The 25860-nt window shown below is 46.4% G+C and overlaps 1 protein-coding gene across 1 annotated transcript; it reads left to right on the top strand.

Moving 5' to 3' along the window:
• Positions 1–25691, top strand: wars2 (tryptophanyl tRNA synthetase 2, mitochondrial). Its single transcript, XM_012842275.3, has 6 exons — positions 1–145; positions 14529–14786; positions 18918–18998; positions 20202–20284; positions 20845–20963; positions 23061–25691. The coding sequence occupies exons 1-6, from the start codon at positions 23–25 to the stop codon at positions 23507–23509; spliced, it is 1113 nt and encodes a 370-aa protein (XP_012697729.3). The 5' UTR covers positions 1–22; the 3' UTR covers positions 23510–25691.
• Positions 25692–25860: the final 169 nt, after the last annotated feature.

The raw sequence follows: 25860 nt of genomic DNA, 5'->3' as shown, positions 1-25860 counted from the left end.
GGCCCTTTCGAGGCACCATACTATGGTTTTACGGTACAAGATGGCGCTCCCCTGTAGGAGTAACGTGAAGTCTCTCTTTCAGTTCATTCTTAAGACTAATCTACCGAAACGATTTCTCTGCGCTGGAGGAAATGTAAACGTTAAGGTAGTTTGTTTATTCTCTTGTAAAACACCAATTCTTCGTAATCTGTCAGGTGTATCATACATCTGTACGTTAGATAACAGACTATGCATCCTAGCCAGGATAGCTGTTGATGTAAAGGTGGAAGTTAACCTTTACGTACAGAATTGCCGTGATAAGCCGTTATAATAAACTCCATCGTATGCATATGTTGGCTGCATTGTTACATACATTGAGCTGTCCGAGAGAACCGTATTTGATGACTTAAGGGGTGTCTCGTTTCCTGACTTTCATAGGAATGGTCAACGTAGATGAATGAACTTGTGACACTGTAAGCTTGCAGGTCAACTCTTTCTGCACGGTAGACCATATGCGAAAAGGCTGGCTATTCTATTTCCTCCGAATGTATTCAGAAATATAGACGTGTGTGTATTTTTTATCTGGATTTTAAAACGTGTATGAAACCAGTGAACAATGTCTGCTGCTGCTGCTCTTCACTATAACTCACCTTGTGAAAGACGATGACATAGCATAACATTCTACGAGTTCTGACATTGACCTTAGGATATGGTTCTTAACGCTACAACATTCGTAAGTTAACCCTTAGCTATACCTTAACTCAGTTGTCAGATAAAACAAACGTTCGTAAGTTAACCCATAGCTATACCTTAACTCAGTTGTCAGATAAAACAAACGTTTTAAAGCCTAAAAATGATGTGTTAGTGTTTGGACGTATGCTCTGGATGCGATGCAATAGAAATACATGTGTTGCATTGCATTTTGTGCTTCATTAAATAAAAATGAAAATCACTGCCATAAATGACTTAGCTGTAAATAAATCTATAAAAATATATAAATGAATCCTTTGCGAATACAAATCTATTAGTAACATCTAGCCTACAGCCATCCTGGTTTGGGAATGTTTTTTATTTAGACTGGCATAGTATTGCTTGATGCTCTTTCTAATAATGATCACCTGCACGACGATCTCAGTCATGCCCGTCATGAATGACAGTTACCCCAGAAACACTGATTCAGCCTTTTAAGGTATATGTACGAATGTGTCTGTTATGGGAACTCTTAGGGAGATAGTTTGGGAAACACTTGTAGAATGCTAAGAGACACCACAACTGGGAAAAAAGGTCCCCATATAAAGCTGTAACCAAAATGCATACATTCGACCACGTCGTGCTACACTCCACACAGCAGTTGCTAAATTAAGCTAAATTCATGCAAACCTCAAGCAAGAACTCTTGTGGCCTACTGCCAAGGACAACATGCTCATCATTGCAAGGCTTTTACACCTCATCCTCCCTATGTGACAGGAAGAGGAAGCAAATATTCCAAAGAGGAAACAAATGTTAATTAAGGGTGTTTGGTGTTGTAGAGGTTATGAATATGAATAGGCTATTCAAATAGTAATAGTAGTATATTATATATATATATATAATATATAGTAGTATATTTGGATAGGCTATTCAAATAGTCTCTGCACACCATCACAATATATCGTAGATGCAAACTCCTGAACCCTACAGATGCTCCCAGAAACAAGATATGTGTAAGCAGCAATACACTACAGCAATACAAACATTTCATTTTTTTAAAAGCAATGACGCAATGTTTTTCGCAATGTTTTTTCTTTCTCTTATTTATTGAAGTTATTTATCGCTAATGCCTTTGGATCGGTGCCACACAGTCTGTTCCGGAAGGCATTCACTTACTTTCAGGCCCCTGGGAAGATTCCAGGGTTAGTCAAAGCATATTTTCAGGATATTCAGTTCAACACAAGTAACTACACCACATTATGGCAGCATTTGGAGATTTGTATCTTGGCTGGGTGCACCATTTCACCATTGGCTTTCACCATGGCCATGGAGGTTGGTTAATTATAAGGGCATCTAAATGGGTTGTTGGTGGTGAGAGGCTGCAGCGCCCGGTTACCTCCCATCCAAGCTTGTAGGGACACCATGATGACACTTCCAACAACTGTTGGCTGTTATCCAAGTTGAATTACAATTTGAAATGGGCAAGGAGGAAAGTGAGAGGAGGCAAAGCTTTGTTCGCGAGCAAGAAGAGGACACTAGACGAGCAGCAGTGGCTTCTCAGGCAAAGCAAGGGAAAAGGCATAGAAGAGGAAGAGGAAGAGGAAGATCAACAGGATGGAATGTGGGCTTTGGATGCTAACCATATTAAATTAATTGTTGGAGCCAGCTATGTGTGTATGGGCATTGGCTCATTAAAGGATATTCTGTCTGATTTGTAAAACGTACCTGACCCTGGGTCACTACATGTGGAGACATGTAATCAGGATTTCATTGGTGTGTTTGTTTGAGAATAAAGAAGTGAAGTTTTCTCTTTTGTGTGAGAGGGGCAGAAAAGTGGACACTAGGCAAATGGGGCAAAGCACGGGATTGGAGATCGCTGGCTGATGCTAGAAGGCAATTTCAAGTTCCACAGTGTGTTGTTGTGACTGCTTTGAGCCCAGACATGGTGCTGTATTCTGAGAGTGAGCACATTGTTTACTTTATTGAGCTTCCGATTCCCTTTGAAGATGTGACTGAGGAAGCCTTGGAAAGGAAGAATCTGAACTATGCAGAATTGGAAGCATAAGCAAGGCAATGGGGTTGGCAAGCACACACAAGACCAGTGGAGATAGGTGTTAGAGACTTTGTAGCTAAATCAGTCACAACTCTCTTGGTTTTTACGAGAATGGTCACTCAAAAGAGCTTTGAACGAGTTCTCTGAGGCTGCTGAAAAAGCGACTACTTGTGGACTTTGGAGAATTAACCTGTATTTCGTGAACAAGCCTGTTGCCGCAAGATGTTTGTGTGCCTAAGGTGACCAGGGTTAATATTTAATTGTATTACCCTACGCTTAGCCTTGGGTACCATAATTACCCTAATCCAGGATTAGTAATCCCGGGGGGTTCTACCACTCCCAACCTCTTACTGTACCCTAACCTGAGTTTATATCCAATCCCTACCCTTCCCCTAACCCGGGTTCATACTCCCGAGGGTAACCCCTACCAACCCTGGGACGCCAGATAGTCTGTGATGCCAGACGACACTGTTGAGGTCTCTGGAGGTGTCATGGATAATTCAACGAAACACTGATGAAGAAAGGTGCCCACTTGACCAGTGAAAGGCAAGGCATCTTTGTTGCTGTTGTTGTTAACTATTGTTAAGTATCGGTATGATGGTTGTAGTGCACCCTGTTGTTATAATACACAGAGTTGGTTGTTTGGTATTAGTACTTGCATGTGACCGTGAGGTTTGGCCGCTGTGGGAAGTCCCCACCCAATAGCATGATGAATTGAACATCTTTTCATTCCTATAACTAGGAAAAAAAAAAAAAAAAAATTAGCCCTTTCTATGCCCTATGAAACTTTACAGAAAAGTACCTAATGGTGACCTGTTCTGGGGCAGGTCCACATTCTTCTATATTACATGCCTAGGCTTATTATGTACATATGCACGGGCTCGAGAGATGTTAATGGAGTGTTAACATCCAACAATGAGTCCCTGTACGTTCATAACTATTGGTAACAGCACCAGGTTACAACAATGACCCTAATTGCAGTGTTGTTTTTAAGTTATAATACACTTATAGCCTAATGCTTCACCCACGGCACTGCTGGTTTGATGGACGACCTGCTTTGCGCAGTGGGCTAGTGGCTGCGCCAAAGCTTTGCGGAATGTACGCACTTCCCTCGGCCGGTCTGTGTTTGGTTAGACCGGCGGCCCGGGAGACTCCGTGGAGGTGTGCAGCAAGGCAGGGGGCCGCGCTCGGAGCGGGCTGGCGGCCGAGACGAAAGCATCACAGCAGTGCTTCATTACCAGAAATAACATTAGAAATGAAGTGTTGGTTTTCGTTTTGTTTTAATTTTCTCCAAATGTGCAGCCACACCGGCATTCTTACAGTGCCCAGAGGTGCGATGTGCGTCAAAGCGACACGGAGTTCTGAACGGCTGAAAGAGTGTGAGAAGTCAGTGTAGGCTAATACAGAAATGATCTGTGACCCACGCCTCCTTGCTTCGATGGAGTGCATAATTCCAAAAAAATGGTTGCAGGATATTAAAAATATAATTACAATTCACTACATCACCCCGCTGTTTGCAAGAAAATATGTGAAGGCATATGAAGGATTGCGTCGCACAGCAAGTGACCTTCACTTCGTTGGAGATGGGAAAAACATCCTAAGATAGTTTCAGCAGCCCACAAGTACTTAACATGAATTATGGTGTTATCGTTCACGTTGCCAACTCAGTTGTGATTAAAGTGAATGTAAGCGGATTTACTACCTAACTCGGGCTTCAGCTGTCCTTTCCGTTGTATTAATGTTCCACTCTTTTTCTTACATTGACTTACATTATATGTAAATAACATTCTTGTTTGTTGGAGAAATATCTCAACAGGAAAGTCGCAAATAACTTCACATCGATGTTCTTTTCATTCCAGGGAGTGTTGCATTGTGGGATAGCAGGAAGCCACCAGGGCAGAAGCCCCTGACTGTTATAAAACATGGCCTTCCCCATCTGGCCCTTAATCGCCTGTGGTCTTAATGGCTAATATCAGTCATTTCAGCTCGGGCCTTCAGGAAGAGGAAGTCGCTCCTAATTTCTCCTCAGGCCCAGAATCACTCGCTGCGGTGTCGGCTAAAACCATTAACACAGTCCCCCGAGCAGCAGGCAGAAGGGAAGTAGAGAGGAGAGGAGGAAAACATGAGGTCTAGTTTGATTACATTAATTGATGACACTATTTATTTTTAGTTGTCATGTAGGCCTCTCAGTTCACACCAGTGCCTTTGCCAGGCCTGTATGGATCGCCATGATGAAGAGTTAGGGTAGGGGGGGCGCAATGGATGTCTCTCAAATCTTCACCACCCTCCATGTTTAAAAATAGGTGAAAATATATGTGTTTTAATTATTTGGATTCTGCGAGCTAACGTTCCAAGTAGTCCGCTGTGTGTAGCTCAACTTTGATGTAGTTTCAGTCACGTCCTGGTCCAGGACTTACTTCATGCGGGCAAGGTCTGAGGTTTTGGACGTGGGACAGCCTTGACGTTTTTTAATTAAAACGTCAAACGTATCTGGTGTCACGCTCTTGGGCTGGGCTCAATTTGAGTCAGTGCCTGCTCTGAGTAAGGAGGAAATTACTGGACTGCTTAGAAAGAGAAAGAGCGAGAGAGTCTGAAGAAGGAGGGAAGGATAGAGTGAGAGAGAGCGAGGGAGTGAGAGAGAGCGAGGGAGAGAGAGAGCGAGGGAGGGAGAGAGAGAGAGAGAGAGAGAGAGAGAGAGAGGGAGAGAGAGTGAGTGAGCGAGCAAGCGAGAGAGTGAGAGAAAGCAAGTGAGAGAGAGAGAGAGAGAGTGAGCGAGAGAGAGAGAGAGAGATAGAGAGAGAGAGGGCTAAGATGTGGAGACTCTTGGCCAGCACAGCCACTAAGTGCTACCATAATTATAGATAGATAAATTTATGAGGTGTGTGCAGGTTATTTCTGCTTCGTTGTGAGTTTTATGTTTATGGTGTGTTATTAGTCGCCTACCGCCTCACCGTTTATTTTATTCGTCTGAACGGAGACCAAAAAACGAGTCATGTCTGTCATTAAATGGTTGATCGATGAAATATCTGTATATTAACATACGTAGGACAGCTGAAGAATTTAACAGCTGACCTATGACAATATACCTGTATCTTTGACTTAAAAGTTGTCGTTACATAGAAGAAAGAACATATACCCATCTCCGTTCTATTGTATTGTCTTTTTTCATTGTAAAATTATCAACATTCTAAAATTGTATTGAAAAATGAATGATATCTTTAGCTACAAAGGACTACTTTTAGATCTGGACATGTAGGCCTAAAAGACATGTAGGCTGTAGCTATGTGGTGGAGTTCTTAAACAGGGCCGTTGCTGGTGCTGCGGTATGGTGCGGTAGATAGCCTCGTCCCAGATAAACAGCGCAGCTCCAGGGCGCTGCGTGTCGGAGGAGGCTGGAGCCGTCTGGACCCTGGCCTGGATGGCGTAGGTGGTGGAGAGGTGGTAGTGCGTGTGGCGGTGCTGTCCTGGTTATTTTTGGACCGTGCTCGTCCAGGCCCATTTTCTGCTGGGATGGCTGTTTTTTTTCTTCTTCTCCTTCTTCTTTTTAGAAGGGCCTCCAGTCCCATTAATCAGGGAGGGGGACCCCCTGCGGAGCGCGAGGGCCCTGAGTCCTGGCTCTCCACACTGCGCCATTTCTGTTCCCGCCGCCCCCACAGTGGCCCCCACAGCGGCCCGCCGCACAGTGGGAAGCGCGGAGGAACCTCATCAATCTCACCTGTCCGAGACGTCAACCACAGATTTATTCAAACGCGCCGGACGGCGGACCCCTGCCACCTCCTCTGTGACCCCCCCCCCCAAACAAACACACACAAACACACTCTCTCTCACACACAGACACTTATGGACACGCCCCCCCTCCTCTCTTTCGCTCTATCTCTCTTTCTCTCTCACTCCCTCACCGACACACACAGACGTCTACAGACACACTCTCTTTCTCTCGCTCGCTCACTCTCTCTCTCTGTCACACACACACACACATACACTCACTCTCTCTCTCTCTCACACATACACACACACGCACACACACACACACACACACACACACACACACACACACACACACACACACACACACACATACACTCACTCTCTCTCTCTCTCACACATACACACACACGCACACACACACACACACACACACACACACACACACACACACACACACACACACACACACATACACTCACTCTCTCTCTCTCTCACACACTCACATTCTGCTCCTCCTCCATTCCTATGTTCACAATCTTAGTTCTTTTTGTGATTCTCTTGCTTTTTCTTTCTTTCTTTTCTTATTTCTCTCTCTCTCTCTCTCTAAAAACCTTGTCCTGCACTTTCGGCTGTGCCACCCCGTCCCTGTTTGTCTTTCCATCCACTCCTCTCTTAAGTCTCTCTTTCAGTATCAGCCAGTCTTGTTTTGATTTGAGGTCATTCCAGCTTTTTGTTTCAAGCTGGGCGCGTGTTAACCGTGCGGACAAACATGGGCTCCCCCCCCCCATCACTCTGTCACCCACTAAAGAGGAAGGGAGGGGGGTACACCAAACACAATTTCCTGCTCGATACTTCACTGAAGCGCCTCTGTTGGCCCGGCGCTTTAACAGGCCCCGTCGAGAGGAGCAGAGAAGAGGGTTAGAGAGAGAGAGAGAGATATTGACAGAAAGAACGAGCCGTTATAGAGGGAGAGAGAGAGAGAGAGAGAGAGAGAGCATGAAAGAAAGAGCAGTTATGGAGAGAGAGAGAGATCTTGACAGAAAGAACGAGCCGTTATGGAGAGAGAGAGAGAGAGAGAGAGAGAGAGCATGAAAGAAAGAGCAGTTATGGAGAGAGAGAGAGATCTTGAAAGAAAGAAAGCCGCTATGGAGAGAGAGAGAGAGTTTCTTTCTGTCCGTCTCAGTGTGATGTCTGCTTGAACAGAACAGAGCACACAGGGTGGGGTGTTTATAACACTGGGCTCTGTGTGTGCCGTCTACTTAGTGGGAGAGAGACGAGGACGGCCGTGAGGACCACGGGGGGGCCAAGATGTTAGCGCTCTGACCCAACCCCCCCCCCCCCACCCCCGGGGCTCCCTCTGTGGTTGGAAGATCCGCTAGAGGGGGGAAGGATGTAGCGACTGACGTGTTGAAATAGGCGCCACAGTGCGGTCACTGATGCTGATATGGTGATGGAGGAGAGCGCTTTGAGTGGTCTGAGTGGGGTGTGTGTGTGTGTGTGTGTGTGTGTGTGTGTGTGTGTGTGTGTGTGTGTGTGTGTGTGTGTGTGTGTGTGTGTTGGGGGAGACATGGGGTGGGGGGTGATGTGGTGGGGTCTGTGTCACCTGCTGCCTGTTTGCTGTTGGCTCGAGGCTTGGAGGGGGCTCTCGATTTTTGATGTACGAGAGGCTAACCCAGGAATAGATGCTGCTCTGTTTTCCCCCGTCGGCACGTCTGATTGGCTGGTGTCTTCATCCCCTGTGTTTTTTTTCCCCCCTTTTTCTCCCCACCCGTGCTGCACTGTGCCACACAGCACTGCGGTTGAATCCTCTCTCTGTGTGCAGAGGGCTCAGGGTAGACAGGCCTGCTCTCCGACTCGAGAGGGACACTAGGCCTGGCCGAACTCAGGTCACAGGCTGCCTCACCTCAGAGGAGGAATTGCCAGATGCCAGTCCTCGTGTATGACACAGCACATCCTTTGTTTATGTTTATCTATTCATATTGAAACACTGATTGTCTTAATGAACATTATCGCCAGTCCTATTCCACATGCTGTTAATACAGGTTTTTTTTTATTTAAGCGTTTTCTATTTATTTAAGTTTTACTTATCTTTAAACAGGGCTTAACCACACTCTCATTTGCAACCACAGGTTTTTTATTTAACCCTGGTGTAACCAGGACAGGTCAACTCAGAGCCCGTTTCAGTCTGCTTTCACAGGCAGGTGTACTTCTTTACCGTGCAGACCACACAGTTTTAGATGCCCCCCGTCTTATTGTTTTAGTGTTAGGTACAACTGTTTTAGCGCCGTGTTTGACCACCCTGCTCTGGACGCCAGTTTGACAGTGGAGCTCATAAATACTGTAAGCCTAAGCAGTCTTCTATCTTCCCCATGTTGTCACCCAAAAAAGCCACGGTGAACAGGCCGTTCTGCTCTTCCCCCCGGAATCTCTGCTCTGCTCTGGTTCTCCTTGGACATGGAAAAACAGGGTAATATTATTACAAAAAGAGAAAACATTCCTCTGTTTTTGTAACTAACCCAATCAGTTCCAATCGAAGACGGGACTGTTTTTCTGCCCTAATGGAGGCAGTGCATTGCTGAGTAATATCATTATTGTGCTTCTTCTCGGGCTGAGATCTGAGTCTTATTTTCCATGCTCGGCTTTCCGTGGGACGGACCGGGCCGGGGCGAGCAACGGGACGCTCTGGGATGGCCTCAGGACGTAGAGGCAGGTCTCTGTTCTTTAACAGGCAAGGGAGACACACACATTCTCTTACTGGTCTTTATTAAACCACACCCTGTGTGTGTGCACCAAACCCTGTGCTCACTCGCACTTACACACACTGAGGCACACTGACACACACACACACACACTGAGGCACACTGATACTCACACAAAAACACACACACACGCTTACACACACTGAGACACACAGAGACACACTGACACTACTCACACACACACACACGCACACACACTTACAAACACTAAGACACAGAGACACACTGACACTCACACACACACACACACCCTGACACTCACTCACACACACACACACACACTGACACTCACACACTTACACACACTGACACTCACACACACACACACACACACTGACACACACTGACACTCACACTTACACACACTGACACACACTGACACACACACACACTTACACACACTGACACATACACACACACACACTTACACACACTGACACTCACACACAAACCCTTTATCAGCCCTCTTTAACTTTTACACGCTGTCTCACACGGACAGACACACACTCACATGCACACAGAGAAGGAGAGGAAAAGCACTTACATTTTAATTGACAGTCTATACCTCCAGTTACGCAACAGTTCAATCACACATTCCCTAGGTTCAGTATACTCCCCTTCACACACACACGCACGCCAGCATATCCACACACACACACACGCACCCATACACACGCACGCATACACACACACACACAAACAGGGACATGGATGAACTTGAGTAGCTGTGAAAATATACACCAGTGTGAACTCGCGCTCAGCATCTCTCACACATTCAAAATCAAACACACACACACACACACTCACTGTCTCTCTCTCTCTCACACACACACACACCCTCTCACTCACTGTCTCTCTCATACACACACACACATTATTAAATACCTTCTCCATCTTCCTCATTCCCATACGTACGCGTGTCGTGGGCTTAGACTCATGATCTCATAAGAATGTAGACAAGTGTGAAAACATGGGTTTGAAGTGTATGTAACCCTTTGAGCTGTTGGTGTTCCTATCCCCCCCCCCCCCACACACACACACACACAGGATAATGTATATGCCATCTGCTGGATGCAGATGAAGGAAGCTTTCGTCACCTTGCCTCTTCTGCGGCACAGCGGCGTTGCGCTTGTCAGTTTTATATATGAGGAGCGAACACCCAAAGTTACCACTCCTGCTGTGTGTCATCAAGGAGAAGGGAAGAAGGGGAGACAGGGAGAGAGAGAGAGAGAAAGAGAGAGAGAAAGAGAGAAAGAGAAGAGAACTAGGTGAATGGATGGAGAGAGAGACGGAAATGGAGAGAGAGAGAGAGCAAAATGGAGTGAAAGGAAAAAAAGACAGAACATGTGTACCAGGAGAGTTGGGGGAGGTAGGTGGGTAAAGTAATGTAGCTCCTCACATCATGGAGGCCTGGTGAATTGACCAATTAGATGTCTTCATCTCCGTGGAGACGTATCATTTTTTTTTAAATGAGGCGTACCTGATGTGCACATTTACACAGAAATCACACACACATACGCACGCTCACACACACACACACACACACACACACACACAAGCTCTCACACACACACACGCCTCTCCTCATGCAAACAGGACTCCAGCATCTGGCAATGTACCATGCTAGTCGCCACGGTAATATTTGCAGCATTTCCCTGCAAAATTCCTCTCATTCTGAAAGATTATGCACACCAGCCCCTGAGAGGAGGCCAGATCGCGCTGGCAGGATGGGCACCAACAGTTTAGTTGCAGCAACACAAGCAGCCAGGGCCCTTTGCCAGACTACAGGCACGAACAGCTTCTGTCTGTAGTCCGTAACAGCGCAAGCAACCCAGTGGCATTTGCCCAGGCCGCAGAGCAAAAACATCGTCTTAATGTATCCCCTTGCGAAACGCCGTGAATTGTAGTCATGTTTACGCCGGTCGTGTTTGGATTAACACGTTTCGAGAGGTCCACGACTGGACTGATTTATAAACCTCTGCATCTGCCGCGCTGAACACAGCAGTCAGACTGAACTCGGTTCTATTTAGCAAAGAAAACAAATGTGTGTTGCCCAGTGCAACACAAAACGAATATAGTGTCTTGGAGACGGAGAATTTTTTCGTAAATGATGGAGGAGACTTCTGGTCCTGCGGACAGGGGAAATGAATGAGTTCTGGGGGAGCCTGTGGGGGGAGTTTTCTGCACTTGTGATGAGGTCTCTGACAGTCATGAAATGCTTGAAGGCCTTGTGGGAGAAAGCATTACGGTTATTGCCTCAAGTCAACTGATATGCAGTCGAAGTTTTGACACCACTAAGTTGAACGGCTGTAGAAAGTTGACTGTATTAGTCCTTGCAGAGAGGATAGTTTGTACTGAGAAGTGGGCCATGGTCACGTATTTCTGAGATGTTTTGGCTGGGGCTTGGCGCGTTGTAGATGAACGCAATCCTACCCTATGTGTTCAGTTACTCCATCCTTCAACACGTGTTTAAGAAACTCCGTGCACGTAAAAACTGTTTTACTTCAATACCACCATTATGAAATGTAACCATTGATGCTTACAGTTCAGGTTTTTTTTTTTAATTAGCTTAGCATAACTCATCGTGAAAAAAAAACAAAAACCTTCTCTCAGTCTGTCAGCCGTTTGTTATGATTTTCCTCTCTTCGCTGTATAGCCTCCTATTTAATTTCAGCCCCCTTGACTCCGAGCCATTAAAAAAAAAAAACTTCACTCCACGTCTTGTACATTTTCCTCTCCCCCCACCCCTGCGCCCTCTTCCCCGGCTCCCGGTAGATGCGAGGTGTGATACACTGATTATTCCGTCGGCGGTTGTCGTTGGCAGGGTTTCAGCCAAGGTGCGATTGTCTTGAATGACACCATTACCATGTCTGCATGGCTAATGACGTTCCCGGGGGACCTGGGGTTAGTACGGGGTGGGGGGTGGGGGGGGACGTGTCAGCCTCGAGGTGAGAACACACATGAGCCAGAGTACCGACCAGCCGCCTGCGCCCCCCCCTCCCAAATCACTCCTGACACCTCGGAGAGGGGCCCCCCTGTTGAACCGGTGGCAGTCCACTGTGATTACTCATTCTCGGTAATGACATAAGTGCCCTGTTCCTTCCTGCCCTGCCGGGCCCTGCTTCGTAAAATGACCCTGGATCAGTTCTACCAGCGCCAAGCAGCATGGGAGACGGACTGAGCCCACAGACAGACTGATGTCGGATCAGTTTCAGAACCACGCGAGAAGGAACGTCAGTCAGTGGTGTGTGTTGATTGTCCGAGATTGGTTTTGTAAGGCTGCCATAGTCCTCCTCCGCATTATGGACTTCATGGTATTATCTGACCGACTACATCGTGTGGATCATACATACATACATACACACACACACACACACACACACACACACACACACACACACACACACACACAGACACACACACACACACACACACAGTGGCTACCTTGGCTGTGGGCTTTTAGCCATAATGTATTATAGATGCAGTGGAGCTCCATTTTTTTTTCTGCAGCTGAAATAAGAGCAGGCAGTCATCAGAAAAGATCCTGTCGTAAAGAGTCCCCTTCTCCCCCCACCCACACCCCCACCCCCACCCCCTCGCTGCCCCAAGTCAAACCCAAACCTCAGGAATTCATCTTAAATGGGGCACATGGCTGGATCCTGCTGGGGCACTGCTACCTTGCCTGGTTCCTCTACATGAACCCAGACATCCAGTTCACCAGCCCCCCAAACCTGCAGCGTGGGCTATTACTCTCACTGCTCTTCCTCCCACTCTTCCTCCCACTCTTCCTCCTACTCTTCCTCCTACTCTTCTTCATCCTCTTCTTCCTGCTCCTGGTGCGTAGCTGCGGGTGAGGGATCGGTTCCAAGCTGGACAGGATCGGTTCCAGGGGCTAGTGGGATTACCGGAACCCTGTGTCGGAGCTCAGTGGAACAGTCTCGCGCCAGAACCAGCTCTGCCAGCCCTGATGAAACCAAATATTTGCCCGGGGAGTCGAACAACTACAAGCCGTATATCTGAGTGTGTGTGTGCACGCGTGTGTGTGTCTGTGTGTGTGTGCGCACGTGTGTGTGTGTCTGTGTGTGTGTGTGTGTGTGTGTGTGTGTGTGTGTGTGTGTGTGTGTGTGTGTGTGTGTGTGTGTGTGTGTGTGTGTGTGTGTGTGTGTGTGTGTGTGTGTGTGTCTATATTATTCAAGGAGTAAAGAGCAATTCCTCACCCCTCTCTAAATGAAACGAAGCCTTTGTTGTTCACTGGTATCTGATGCTAAAGTGTTTTTAATGTCGCCCCGTAGCGCGACTGGTCTCCCCCTCTTTATTTTTAAAACGCTTGGAAAGGCTCGCGCTACTGTGGAGAGCCGTTTCCCCCTCGCGACTCTGCTGCTTTTAAAAGGCTCTCATTGGCCGGCCTAAGGGCCCTTGGCTGTTTTTATTGGCCGGAAAGGGGTTCCGCTCTGTCGCTCTCTCACCCCGTAGGATACTCTGGAGTGTGAGGCATGCCTTGGATTTATCGTTTTGATAACAGCCGTAAAACCCACGCTGGCTTCCTCCGTCTCCGACAGCCTTGCCTCCTAACTGCCAGTGTGAGGAACTGCAGGTGTTTGAGACACACACACACACTCAGACCTAGGCACAATCTCTCTCACATACACACACACACACACACACACACACACACACACACACACACACACACACACACACACAAACACACTCTCTCTCACATACACACACTCACTGACACACACACACACTTAGACAGAGGCACAAACTCTCTCACATTCACACACACATTCGCTCACTCACTCACTCACTCACACACACACACACACACACACACACACACACACACACACACACTCAGACTCAGACTCAGGCACAATCTCTCACATACACACACTCACTCACTCACACACACACACACACACACACACACACACACTCACAAATCTTTCGCCTCCCTTTCTTCCTTCTGCTCTCCACTGTTTTCTCTCTCGCGAAATCATTTTTTATTACATTCTTTTACACAAATTTTATTTGTTTTCCCTCCCTTGTTCTCTGATCTCTTTTTTCCTCTTTCTTCCTCTATTCCCTCTCTCTCTCTCTCTCACTCTCTCTCTCTTTCTCTCTCTCTCCCTCTCTAAGAAGTTTCTTTTCTTATGCGTCTTTGATTATTTTTGTTCCCTCTCCTCGTTTCTCTTTGTAGATTCAGTGGGGAAACCCCCACATTTCTCATTTCATTGTTTTAAACTATTTATCTCTCTCTCTCTTTTCATCCCTCTCTCTCCCATCTCTCTCTCTCTCTCTCTCTCTCTTCTCATCCCTCTCTCCCCCACCTGTAGGATCCCCCCGGGGGTCGGGTGTTCTCCGGTATCCAGCCCACAGGCGTGCCTCACCTGGGGAACTACCTGGGCGCTCTGGAGAGCTGGGTGTCCCTGCAGGACGTGTACGGGTCGGTTCTGTACAGCATCGTGGACCTGCACGCCATCACGCAGCCCCAGGACCCGACGCTGCTCCGCCAGAACGTTCTGGACATGGCCGCCAGCCTGCTCGCCTGCGGCATCGACCCCGAGCGCTCCATCCTCTTTCAGCAGTCTCAGGTGGGCCCTGCGTACACACACACACAGACACACACACACACACACACACACACACACACACACACACACACACACACACACACACACAGAGAGAGAGAGAGGGTCGGGCTGGGAACATAATTTGGGCCTGGCAATATTTACCTGGACGTCCCCCAATTTTTTCCCCAACATATGCACCACAATATCAGGCTATTTATAATATAACGGCTAAACAATAGATATTAAATTGGCAGTGCTGCTGTTGTTTCAGAGCCATGGAACATTGTCATTCTTGCAATTGAAAAGTTTTTTAGTTTTGTTTGTTCTGGTTTGGATGGTAGTTGAAGAACAAATCAAACGCGTTTGGTTTTGGGCACGCAGAATAAGTCATGGCAGGCTCCGTACGATGACTCCCCTCTGGCCTAGCTCTGCTAGCTCTGCCACTCCATGCAGCATCACCTGCAGAGTTGTCATGTCGCTCGTCCTGGGCAGTGGCCTCTCTTCTTGGCCCTGCTCTCCACCGGAATCAGCCTGCGTCCAGACTCTTTGCTCCTCCTCTTCATTTGGCGCCAGTATGCTTCATTTTGCCTGGCACTGACATTGGTAACGCTAGTTTTGACTAGATTTGTTAACTTAAGACATTTTGTAGCTTCAGCCTTGAGATCATTTTTTTTTTCTCTCTGGACTTTTCAACTCTTTCTCTTTTTGTGACCTTTATCCATTTGTATTTTCGATCTCTATTTTCATAATAGCGTTTTGTCTTGATTTGATTATTTCCCATCTGACACCTGACATTACCTGGATGGATGGATCCACTTGAAAGGGTGAGGGGGGAGGTGACGACGGTAGCACTTCCTGCACCTCCCTTACAGTAGGTAGCCTATTTGGGACCGTGTAACCCCAAATGGGCTGCTCCACATCAAGTGGGCCACAACCAGCAGGTCAAATTGTTTGTCCCCCACAATTTCCCCACAATTACTGGTGGCCTTTCAGCTCACTAGGTGGGCGTTTGGACTGTGATTTTTTGGTGAAAACCTTTAGAATTGTCCTCTTTTTGGAAAGAAAGACCCAGCCTGTTTAACAGGCCAGTTACATTTGTGTGTTGCACAAACCTGTTGAACATGCACAGTGCTCAGTTATCACACATCTGCAGATTAAAAACTAAAATAAAAATAAATAATAAAATTGCTGTGTTGGAAATCACTGTCCTCTCTCTAAACCCGGACCTTAACACATCCATCATGATCAAATAGGGAAATATATTCCTGGAAAGGAGAGGGGAGGTTACTGTGCAAACACATTAAGCTGAACCGGCCAAGGAGTTAAGTAGAAATAATGCCTGTCGGTTAAAGAGGAGAAAGTAATACTCTCGCGGCTACCCTCCAGCTTCCAGGGCTTCCCAGTGAGAAGTGTTGGCATCATTACCTGCCGGTAGCCATCCCATAATATCCGTCTCCAGGTAGAGTGGGCGATATGCTAGGTGTGTGTTGATTCTGTAGAAAGGCCAGGTAACTGTGGTTACTTGAGATATTGTTGGCGTCTTAAAACAATTTCAAGTTCTGTTTGTGTCTGTGAAGAATCTGAGGAAAGAGCCGTTCTGCTTTATTTAATTGTATTTATTCCGCCATTTATTTTACTGTGGCATTCTTTGTCCTATCTTTTTTTTCTTCTTTTTAACCTACCCTTTAACCTTTCCTCTGTGTGTGTGTGTGTGTGTGTGTGTGTGTGTGTGTGTGTGTGTGTGTGTGTGTGTGTGTGTGTGTGTGGGGGGGGGGGAACGAGAATAACGAGAACGGACTTGTTTCTACTGTGAATGTAAAGGGGGGCCCCATAAGTACAGTAGGGAGTGCTACTAACAGGTAGTGTGTGCAGTAACCTGCTTCATCCCAGTGAGGAGAGCCTAAGGGCTGATGATATCTGCAGTGTGACCACCGTCTGAAGGGCGCCCTAATCAGGGCGGACATTTCCCTCCTACTAGACACCTGAGAGTGCGGCTTTCTCCTTACTCTCCTTCCCAAACCTGTGTAGGTGTGTGTGTGTGTGTTGTTAAGTGTGCACCAACTCAGCACTTCACATATGTATACACCACACATACACACACACACACACACTCTCATGCTTACACACTTATGCACACACACACACACACACACACATACACATACACATACACACACACACACACACACACACACACACACACACACACACACACACACACACACACACACACACACACACACACACACACACACACACACACACACACACACACACACACACACACACACACTCACACAGAGGCCTATTTTTGTTCCCGTTTAACTTCATGCCACATATCTTGGCAGTGCCGGAGACCTCCCATTGAACACATGAGCCCTGGTCTGTTCCACATGTAAAAATAAAACTGCCGCCCAAGGAAAACACTTGACTTCATTGAGAAAAAAAAACAGTGACAAGCTGAAATCAATCGTGTCTTAAGTGAGGGGCTTCAAACCGAATCAGATTTAAGGTCTGGATTGTTTCTTTGTGTGCGTGCGTGCGTGCGTGCGTGCGTGCGTGAGTGAGTGAGTGAGTGAGTGAGAGAAAGAAAGAAAGCGAAAGAGAGAGAGAGAGAGAGAGAGAAAGAGAGAGAGAGAGAGAAAGAAAGAAAGCGAAAGAAAGAGAGAGAGAGAGAGACACACACACAGTGAAAGAGAAAGAGTTGTGTGTTGTGGTTACGCCCTTTTCTTTTACCGGAATAATGTCCACAGTTTTAGATTTATGGGAATATTTTTGGCAGTTTCACATAATAGAAATCCACACATGAAGGCAAGCGCGAATGGGCCTTTATGGCTCCAGCTTTCTCTCCTTTCGGCGCTCGGCCGGTATGCTCGAGTGATATCTTTATTTATGCTTCGCACCCCGCGGTTTTTACCGGCTCTCGCTGTGCGTGCCGTTTGTTACATAAGCACCGTTGTCCCCGTGGCGGATCGAGCCACAGATCGGGTTCTGTCCTAATGTATCTGCCGGTGCTGTGTAACAACATCTTGAGCCGTATCGCTTTCTTTTTAGTGCCTTTGCTGTCATTGACATGTCCGCCATTACGTACTCTCGCATAGGCTAGCCGGATGCTGTAAATATAGGTTTTATTTTTCTAAATGTATATGCTTTTTTAAAAAAAAAGGGGGCTAGTGTGAAATTGTGTTTTATGTTCTTCTCTCTCGTGGGGGCTTCAGTCAGGTGTCCCACAATCCCTTTGTGAGCGAGAGAGGCGTCATGCGGCGACGTCGCCAACGCCCAGCCAGTTTACTTCTTCAGTCTTCGCTCCTTTCTCCTCTCTTCCTCCTTTTTCTTCAGTCACCATGGCGCCATGCCCCCATCCTTGTCTTTTTGGTAGGAGATGGAATGCATAGAGCAGCATGTTGAAAACCTTCCTTAGATGTGTTGGGTGTGTAGGGCAAACTGCAGGTTTCTGGTTGTGCAGAGTGACTTGAGGATGCCTCTTACTACCACTGAGGTTGGATGGAGAGAGCCAGGTCCCTCCTGATCATCTGTTTGGGTTGGTAAAGAGACTGGGTAGCATATGGGGGGGGTTGTTTACCTGCAGTACTCTTAAACACCACACGGGGGGGCTAAGAAGGGTCCCTATAGACACTGGACAACATTTATAGAAAGGGGTTCTGCTGATAAAAGAGCTCTCTCTCTCTCTCTCTCTCACTCCCTTTTCTTTCTCGCTCTCTCTTTCTCTCGCACTGTGTGTGTGTGTATGTGTGTAGAGTCAATGTAAAACTTGCCAAGCATCATGTGTGTAAAACTTGTGGAGCAGATTCAGGAAGGGTAGAATAAAATGTCCTTTATTAGAAAAAGAGGTTGAAACCTTTAGATTCACATCTGAAAGTATTTACATTGCACCATTCTCCTTAGCCAGTGTCTGATGCTCCTTAGATGACGTGCTTGTGCTCAGGTGTGTGCATCTGTGGGTGTGTCCGCGTGTGTGTGTGTGTGTGTGTGTGTGTGTGTGTGTGTGTGTGTGTGTGTGTGTGTGTGTGTGTGTGTGTGTGTGTCCACGTGTGTGTGTGTGTGTGTGTCTCCACATGTGTGTATGTGTGTGTGTGTCCACACGTGTGTGTGAGTCCAGCTCTAACGCAGTCTCCCCTTACCTGTCCGCAGGTGGCAGAGCATGCAGAGCTCTCCTGGATTCTGGGCTGTCTGACCAGCATGCCCCGCTTGAGGCACCTGCCCCAGTGGAAGGTGAGAAAACTGCCCGCCTTGTCACGTCATGTCCCCCCGCGTCACTTCATCAGAGCGATCGGAGGGCCTTCGTTCGCACACACAGATGTTCCATGTTTGCCTCGTGTAAAAACGTCCAGTCCATTGTGTTTTACGATGCCCCTCAAAAGAGACTAAAGCGCTCTCTCTCTCTCCCTTCTCTTTTCTTCTCTTTTTCTCTCCATCAGCCTTCATCTCTCTCTCTCTCTCTCTCTCTCCCTCTGTCCCTGTCTTCGTGTCTGCCTCTTTGTTGTTTAATCAAAACCACTGAGGCGGATGGAGGGTGTGCAGAAAGGTGCAGCTGATCCCTAACTCACCACAGTTCCCTCTCTCCCTTTTTCTTTCTCTTCTTCTTTCCTTTCCCTCTCGATTCTTGCTCTCTGACTTTTTATTTTAATATATTTTTTATTTTTTATTATTTTTTTACTATTTCACTCTCATTCAGTCCTCCCTTCATATTCTTCCCCCATCCATGTTTTCAAATAGTCTGTTGGAATGGATTGGAATGGGTTAGAGCGTTGTTTCGCCCTGTGCATCTGCCATGTGGCTCGACCTTATTTCCGTGCTACAACCCGTTTGAGTCCGCGGGTCAGCCAGGCTGTGCCGGGCCGCACCAGCGCTCTGAAGGAGCCTTAGAGGTTCCGCCGGGAAGCCAGCAGAGAGAGGCAGCGAGAGAAAGAGAGAGGGAGAGAGAGAGTGAGAGAAGCTTGCCTGCTGGAGCGGCGGTGGTGGCGGCGGCTCGTAAACTCCCTCGCCTCCCTGTTTGCACCACGGTTGAGTGCACAGCAAACGTGCCGGAAAAGAAAGCCATCCCCTCCCGAACGGCGAGCCGCCAGAGCCGGCGCTAACGCGAGAAGATTCCCCATGCGCACGTAGCCGGCCTGCCGGTGGCTGGAACCCCTTGTTTGTTCAACTTGTTTGCTCGAGCCAAACAAGCGAGAAGGAGAGAAACATTTTGATGTGTGTGTGTACGTGGGAGAGCAGGGTCGTCAGACCGAGCGTCAACGGACGTTTGAGAGAAAGCCTGCGTAAAGATTTGTTTATTAGTTCTCATTGGTTGATTTTTAATGGCTGAATGGGTGACCAAAGTGCCGAGCTGAAAATCTGTATATTCTTTCTTATTACTCGCTTTTTGATCCCTCTCTCTCTCTCTCTCTCTCTCTCCCCCTTTCCCTCTCTCTGCAGATGAAAAGCAAACAGAAGAACGAGGGAAGTGTTGGACTGTACACATACCCAGTTCTCCAGGCGGCAGACATTCTCCTCTACAAGTGAGTGTCGTCGCAAACACTCTTTTGAGAGCCCTACAACTGAATAGAAACATAGAAAGCAATGCAGCATTTTTACATTTTTATATGCCTTTGAATTTGCCTCATATATATAACTTTATAACCCAGCTTTCCCCTAGAGTTAGAAAGAAAACTATAAGATTGACTATAAGATACTAGCACAGCCTCGTTTACCTCATGGCTTGTTCAGTGTATTTGGGATTTATTTGGGATTTTACTTATTCAAGATTACAAGACATAAATTAACAAAGGAATGGTCTCACAGAGAAAATGATTCTACATGTTTAAACCTTTTTGCTATTTCATAGATATAGTTCATGTTATTAAGTATTATTGAAGATGTGGCAGATTAATGTTAAGAATTTTACTGTGGATTTTTCCTGACCAAATGATAAAATAAGAAAACAACACAAAAGCTATGAATCCCTGAGAGCCGCAAACTCTGAACTGGTCTGCACCATATCAACCTCCCGCTGAAATCAATTATTATGATCGGTTATTGGTTATTGATGGTGGGTTTGGGTCTGCCTCTGGTCCTGCAGGTCCTCACATGTTCCGGTCGGTGAGGATCAGGTCCAGCATCTGGAGCTGGCTCAGGACCTGGCCCGGGTCTTCAACCACCATTACGGAGAGTTCTTCCCCGAGCCCCGTGCGCTACTCAGTAAGTTATGTATACGAGCATTTACATGGGGAACACGCAGGCACACACTTCATGCTGGACACTCAATACAGGCTTTGCAGGCGCATAGAATACACACACACACACACACACACACATACACACACACACACACACACACACACACACACAACGCATCCAGTAAAAATACAAGGTCTACATGTAAAAGTATACATAAGAGCAGTTTTTCTCAGCTGGTGGGTCGCGATCCCAAAAGTGTGAGTGTTCCTTCAGAGCTTTAATGACTTTTGGAGAAAATACTTGAACAGGGGTTTTTATTTTGAAATAGAAAAGGCTGGGTCTCTGCCGTTCTCATGCCTCAATCACAAAAGGGAAAAGGGAGCTCTCGGATAGAGACAGAGAAAGTTCTGCGAGAGAGAGGGGCAGATGCAGAGCCCACCATATGAGAGTCCGATGTGTCGGCTGGACTAGTGCTGTAACGAGAGCGAGGAGAGCTTCGCCTTACTACCTCTCTACAGGGATACCACTGGGCTAGTTGTATTTTTGTGTTAGAATTCATAACTCTGTTAGAAAAGTGGAGCGTTTAGCTAATTACTGTAGTCATATTGCTGGGTAATGTATTTTCTTGTAATTTGCATTAGACTTGGATTAGCAATGTTATTATTGAGTTTTGTTTGAATCTTTAAGTTGTGGAAAAAAAGTGAAGCAAAACTTTAATTCAACAGTGTGGTAAAAATTCTGATGTCAGACTTGTACTATGAATGCACGGATAAAAGTAGGCCCTATGTTTATGTTTGTATTTTTGGTTTATTTTTTTGGTTTATATTCTGTAAAATCTGGGTCACAATTTAATAACTAGGAAATTGTGATTCCCAAGGCCAGACCAGTTGAGCCACGGCACTAGAGTTAACATAGACACAGTATACTCGTAATATATCTCGTGATAGACACAGTATACTCGTGTGCACACACACACACACACACACACACACACACACACACACATAACAATACAAAATTCACACATTTAGACACACTCACAGTTGAGCCGATATCATTATATACATGTTGGTGACCCCAATAAGACCAAGAATATTGTCTAAGTTTGCTCACATACATGATCCTGTGTACTCCTCTGCTCTCCACACAAGAGGTAGTGAGCGTGCACTCACAGTGATATCCACGGACGCACACAGTCAGGATTTCCAACATGGAACACAACAAGCCCCTTCGCCTGGCTACGCCCTTTTATGGTGCATAATTATCGCCGTCCAAAAAGGACAATATGCAAGCAATCATGCGTGCGATGGCGCTTTGATTAAAGGAAGGCTTCCATGCTCCCCTATTGAAATAATAGGGTGCTAATAGACATGGGGAGTTCCCGCACAGTGACTTCAGACAGGGTAGCACGGGGACAGCGGGGGAAAAGACGATGATGAGGCTCTTCTATGGCTGATTTGGACTTTTTTTTCCTGTAGTTTGGCGTGGGGGATGAGGGGGGTACTTTTTTGCCTGAATGAAACTGGGTCTGATGATCAAATTTGACCCCGTCACATATGCTATAATCAGTGCCAGAAGTTCAAAGGTCGTTCCTTGGAAAATTAATGTTTGAAACAAGCTCAAGGGATGTAGTGACGTGTCACGGATATCGACGATGAAGACGGGTCACAACGGCATCGTGCATGTTACTGAATAGGGGGAGAGTGAAGCTAAACTGGGTCAGTACCGATGTCTATGCTCCGCAGTTATTGATTAGCAGTTATTGATTAGCAGTTATTGATTAGCAGTTCCTTGTTGTGGCTTATTTACAGTCTGTATGGTTTGGATGAGCCCTTGAAATCGAAGAAACCGAAGAAAATGCAGGAATGGGAGTCTTCCCTCCTTTGTGAAAAAGGCAATGGGCTTATTTCTCATATATCAACAGGATGAAATGAGTGCCACGTGTATGTATATAGTGAAATGTAAGTATGGGACATATACATGGATGTCTGGGTATCTTGTTTGAGCACTGATTTGTGTGCCTCTTTTTCTCTTTCTTTTTATTTTTCTCCCTCTCCCTCACCCTCTCTCTCTCTCTCTCTTTCTCTCTCTCTCTCTCTCTCTCTGTCTTTCCTTCAGGTTCCACGCGAAAAGTTAAATCTCTCCGTGACCCGTCCTCCAAGATGTCTAAGTCGGACCCCCAGAAGCACGCCACCATCAGCCTCACCGACTCGCCCGACGACATCGTCCTGAAGATCCGACGCGCCGTCACCGACTTCACCTCCGAGGTGACCTACGACCCTGACACTCGGCCCGGCGTGTCCAACCTGGTGGCGGTCCATTCCGCTGTTTCGGGCCTGACCGTGGAGGAGGTGGTCCGACAGGCCCGAGGGATAGATACGGCCCGTTACAAGCAGCTGGTGGCCGAGGCTGTGGTCCAGAGGCTTGAACCCATCCGGCTGGAGATTCAGAGACTGAAGGACAACAGGGACCACCTGGAGAAGGTTCTTGCCCACGGAGCCCAGAAAGCCCGTGAGCTGGCCTCCCCGGTACTGAAGGAGGTCCGGCAGCGCGTGGGGTTCGACTGAGTGTGGGCTTCGTGTGTGTGTGTGTTTACACCACGGCTGCCCTGTCCTCCGAGGAAGATGGATCTGCTTATCTGCAGGGTCTCGTCGCAGCCTTAATCAGATGTTCCAAAAGAGCTGGATTAGATTAATAGATGTATTTACCTTCATCATCATTGTCATCATCATCATCATCATCACAAACATTTTATTATTACTTGACCCTGAAATGGAATCGCATGTCATAGAAAAGGAAAGCAGGGAGAATCAAGCCATAATTCTTTATTTCTGTTGCTTTTGAGGAAAGTTTCCTTGTGATCCTGTGATGGAGAAACTTGCTAAATGTCCGTAATGTAGTAAGATCAGTTTGTTGTGGTTGTTGTGGTTGTTGTGGTCCCATTTCAAGGTCATGTTACGATGAAAGTAAAGACCGCTATTGGTTGTAATATGCGAAACCGTGTCAGCTAAACTCTGCAGATGAACAGACGAGGAGAAGGAGGACAGGAAAGCCCGTGTGTAGAGAGAGATGGCCAGTCTTCCCGGTGGCCTGTGGAAAAAAGAACTCTTCTGTATTCCTACTGGCCCTGCGATCTTGAGGAGACTGATTGTTTGCCCAGAGTGTATTCTGGGACATTTTTTTATGGACGCTGCGGAAAACTAAAGCAAGACTGGTGATACTGTCTCTACTGTACAGGTGAGCTGAGAGAGACAAGCTCTTCCTTGCGCTGTTGAACACACACACTTGTCATGCTTTTTTGAGTCCTTATTTCTTTTGTCATGTTTTCTATTTATTTGGACAGAATAAATGTAAAAGAATATTGTATTGAAATGATTTGTACAGTGTTGACGCTCATGAATACCCATTCACACACACTCACACACACACTGGATGTAAAATCCCTTTCACACCTGCAGTCCATCTACCACAACATACATATGTGAGTGGAAATTGGGCCTTAGACACACGCAGATGCAAATGCATTCAAACACACACACATACCACACAAACACGCACACAAAAGACCACTGGTACAGCCATCACCATTTCCCCTCATCATTCAGTGCTGGTCAGCAGCGCGACACATCGTGAACACTTCCCCTTCACTGTGATGGTTGGATGGACCGTCCGACCTGCCTCTGGTTAAGATAATATTTCCAACTTCTGCGGTCCATCTTGACGTCTTCTCTCCGCCAGCCCGTCTAATGGATCAAATAAACTGTGGGGTCTGGCCTCCGCCGTTATTTTCCAGATGGATATTTACCTGGGAACCGGGAGGGTGCTGTAGATGCCCCGCGTACATGTTTGGCCTCGACCTCAACCCTCTTTACAATCCAAAATTATATATCTCGGGGGTCTGTTCTCATCTATAACACCTATTAGAGTAATTGTAAAAGCTGGCTCAGGACAGCTGAGTTCTGATAAAGCCAAGCACTGTTTCTCTCCCCCCTCCTTTCGACATCTCCCTCTCGCGCTCTCTTTCCCGCTTATGTCATGTTTATTTACAGTGGCGCGAGCACCTGTGAAAAGCGCGTGTTAGGTTTCAGACATCAATTTGAAGGGTAAGCGTATCACATGTACTCTAAGGCCAGGAGGTAGCGTTAGGAATGGAAGAGAAATACCTCATGTCAGTGTTGCATGTATGCTTCACGTTCTTCTGCTGTAGGTCTTCTGCCACTCCAACCGTGTAATACAGTGACCTTTCAAATGCCTAGAACTCCGCAGAAGTCATTGAAATGATTTTGTTTTACCTTCATGTTGCAATACAGTTAGACAGTCACAATATTGAAAATTGAATATTTTCAATCACAATTTTTTCAGTCGTTCTCAATGCAGTATGGAGTTAGTAACGTGTCATTCACACAAGATGTCAGCGCGAGTGTCTTATTTATGGACAAGAAGATTTATTTAATTTAGGCAAAACAAAAACAGTCTAATCCGAACATAGAGACGGTTTGATTATGTACCTTCGAAAATGTTGTGGCTGTGTGGAAAATTGTGAGTTAACATTAAAAGGAAAAAAAACATGCCGTGTTACATATCCATAAATCATACCTGTGTGCGTGGTAAAATTGTATTTAATTGGGTTCAGAAGCTCAGAAAAATCAACAAAACATTTACTTCGTTATTTATACTCATGACTAACCCGTCGAGTAGTCGAAGGTGAAATGATCCTATAGAAATGCACCATATATTATAAGTATAATGATTGTTTTAAATAAATATTTGTACAGTTTTGCGGATATTATTTTTCCAACTTGTTTCCAAACAGGCACGGAGTGTCTGAAATATTTTCCATGCAGTCGTGCGCTTCAACATGCCCTTATAATGAAGAAAATGAAATATTTTTATACTTTTGAAGTTCCAGGAAAACTCC

Source organism: Clupea harengus, chromosome 2 (assembly GCF_900700415.2).
Source record: "Clupea harengus chromosome 2, Ch_v2.0.2, whole genome shotgun sequence".
Taxonomy (NCBI): Eukaryota; Metazoa; Chordata; class Actinopteri; order Clupeiformes; family Clupeidae; genus Clupea; species Clupea harengus.
The sequence above is the reverse complement of the archived record's forward strand: the minus strand, read 5'-3'. Positions and strand labels throughout refer to the sequence as shown.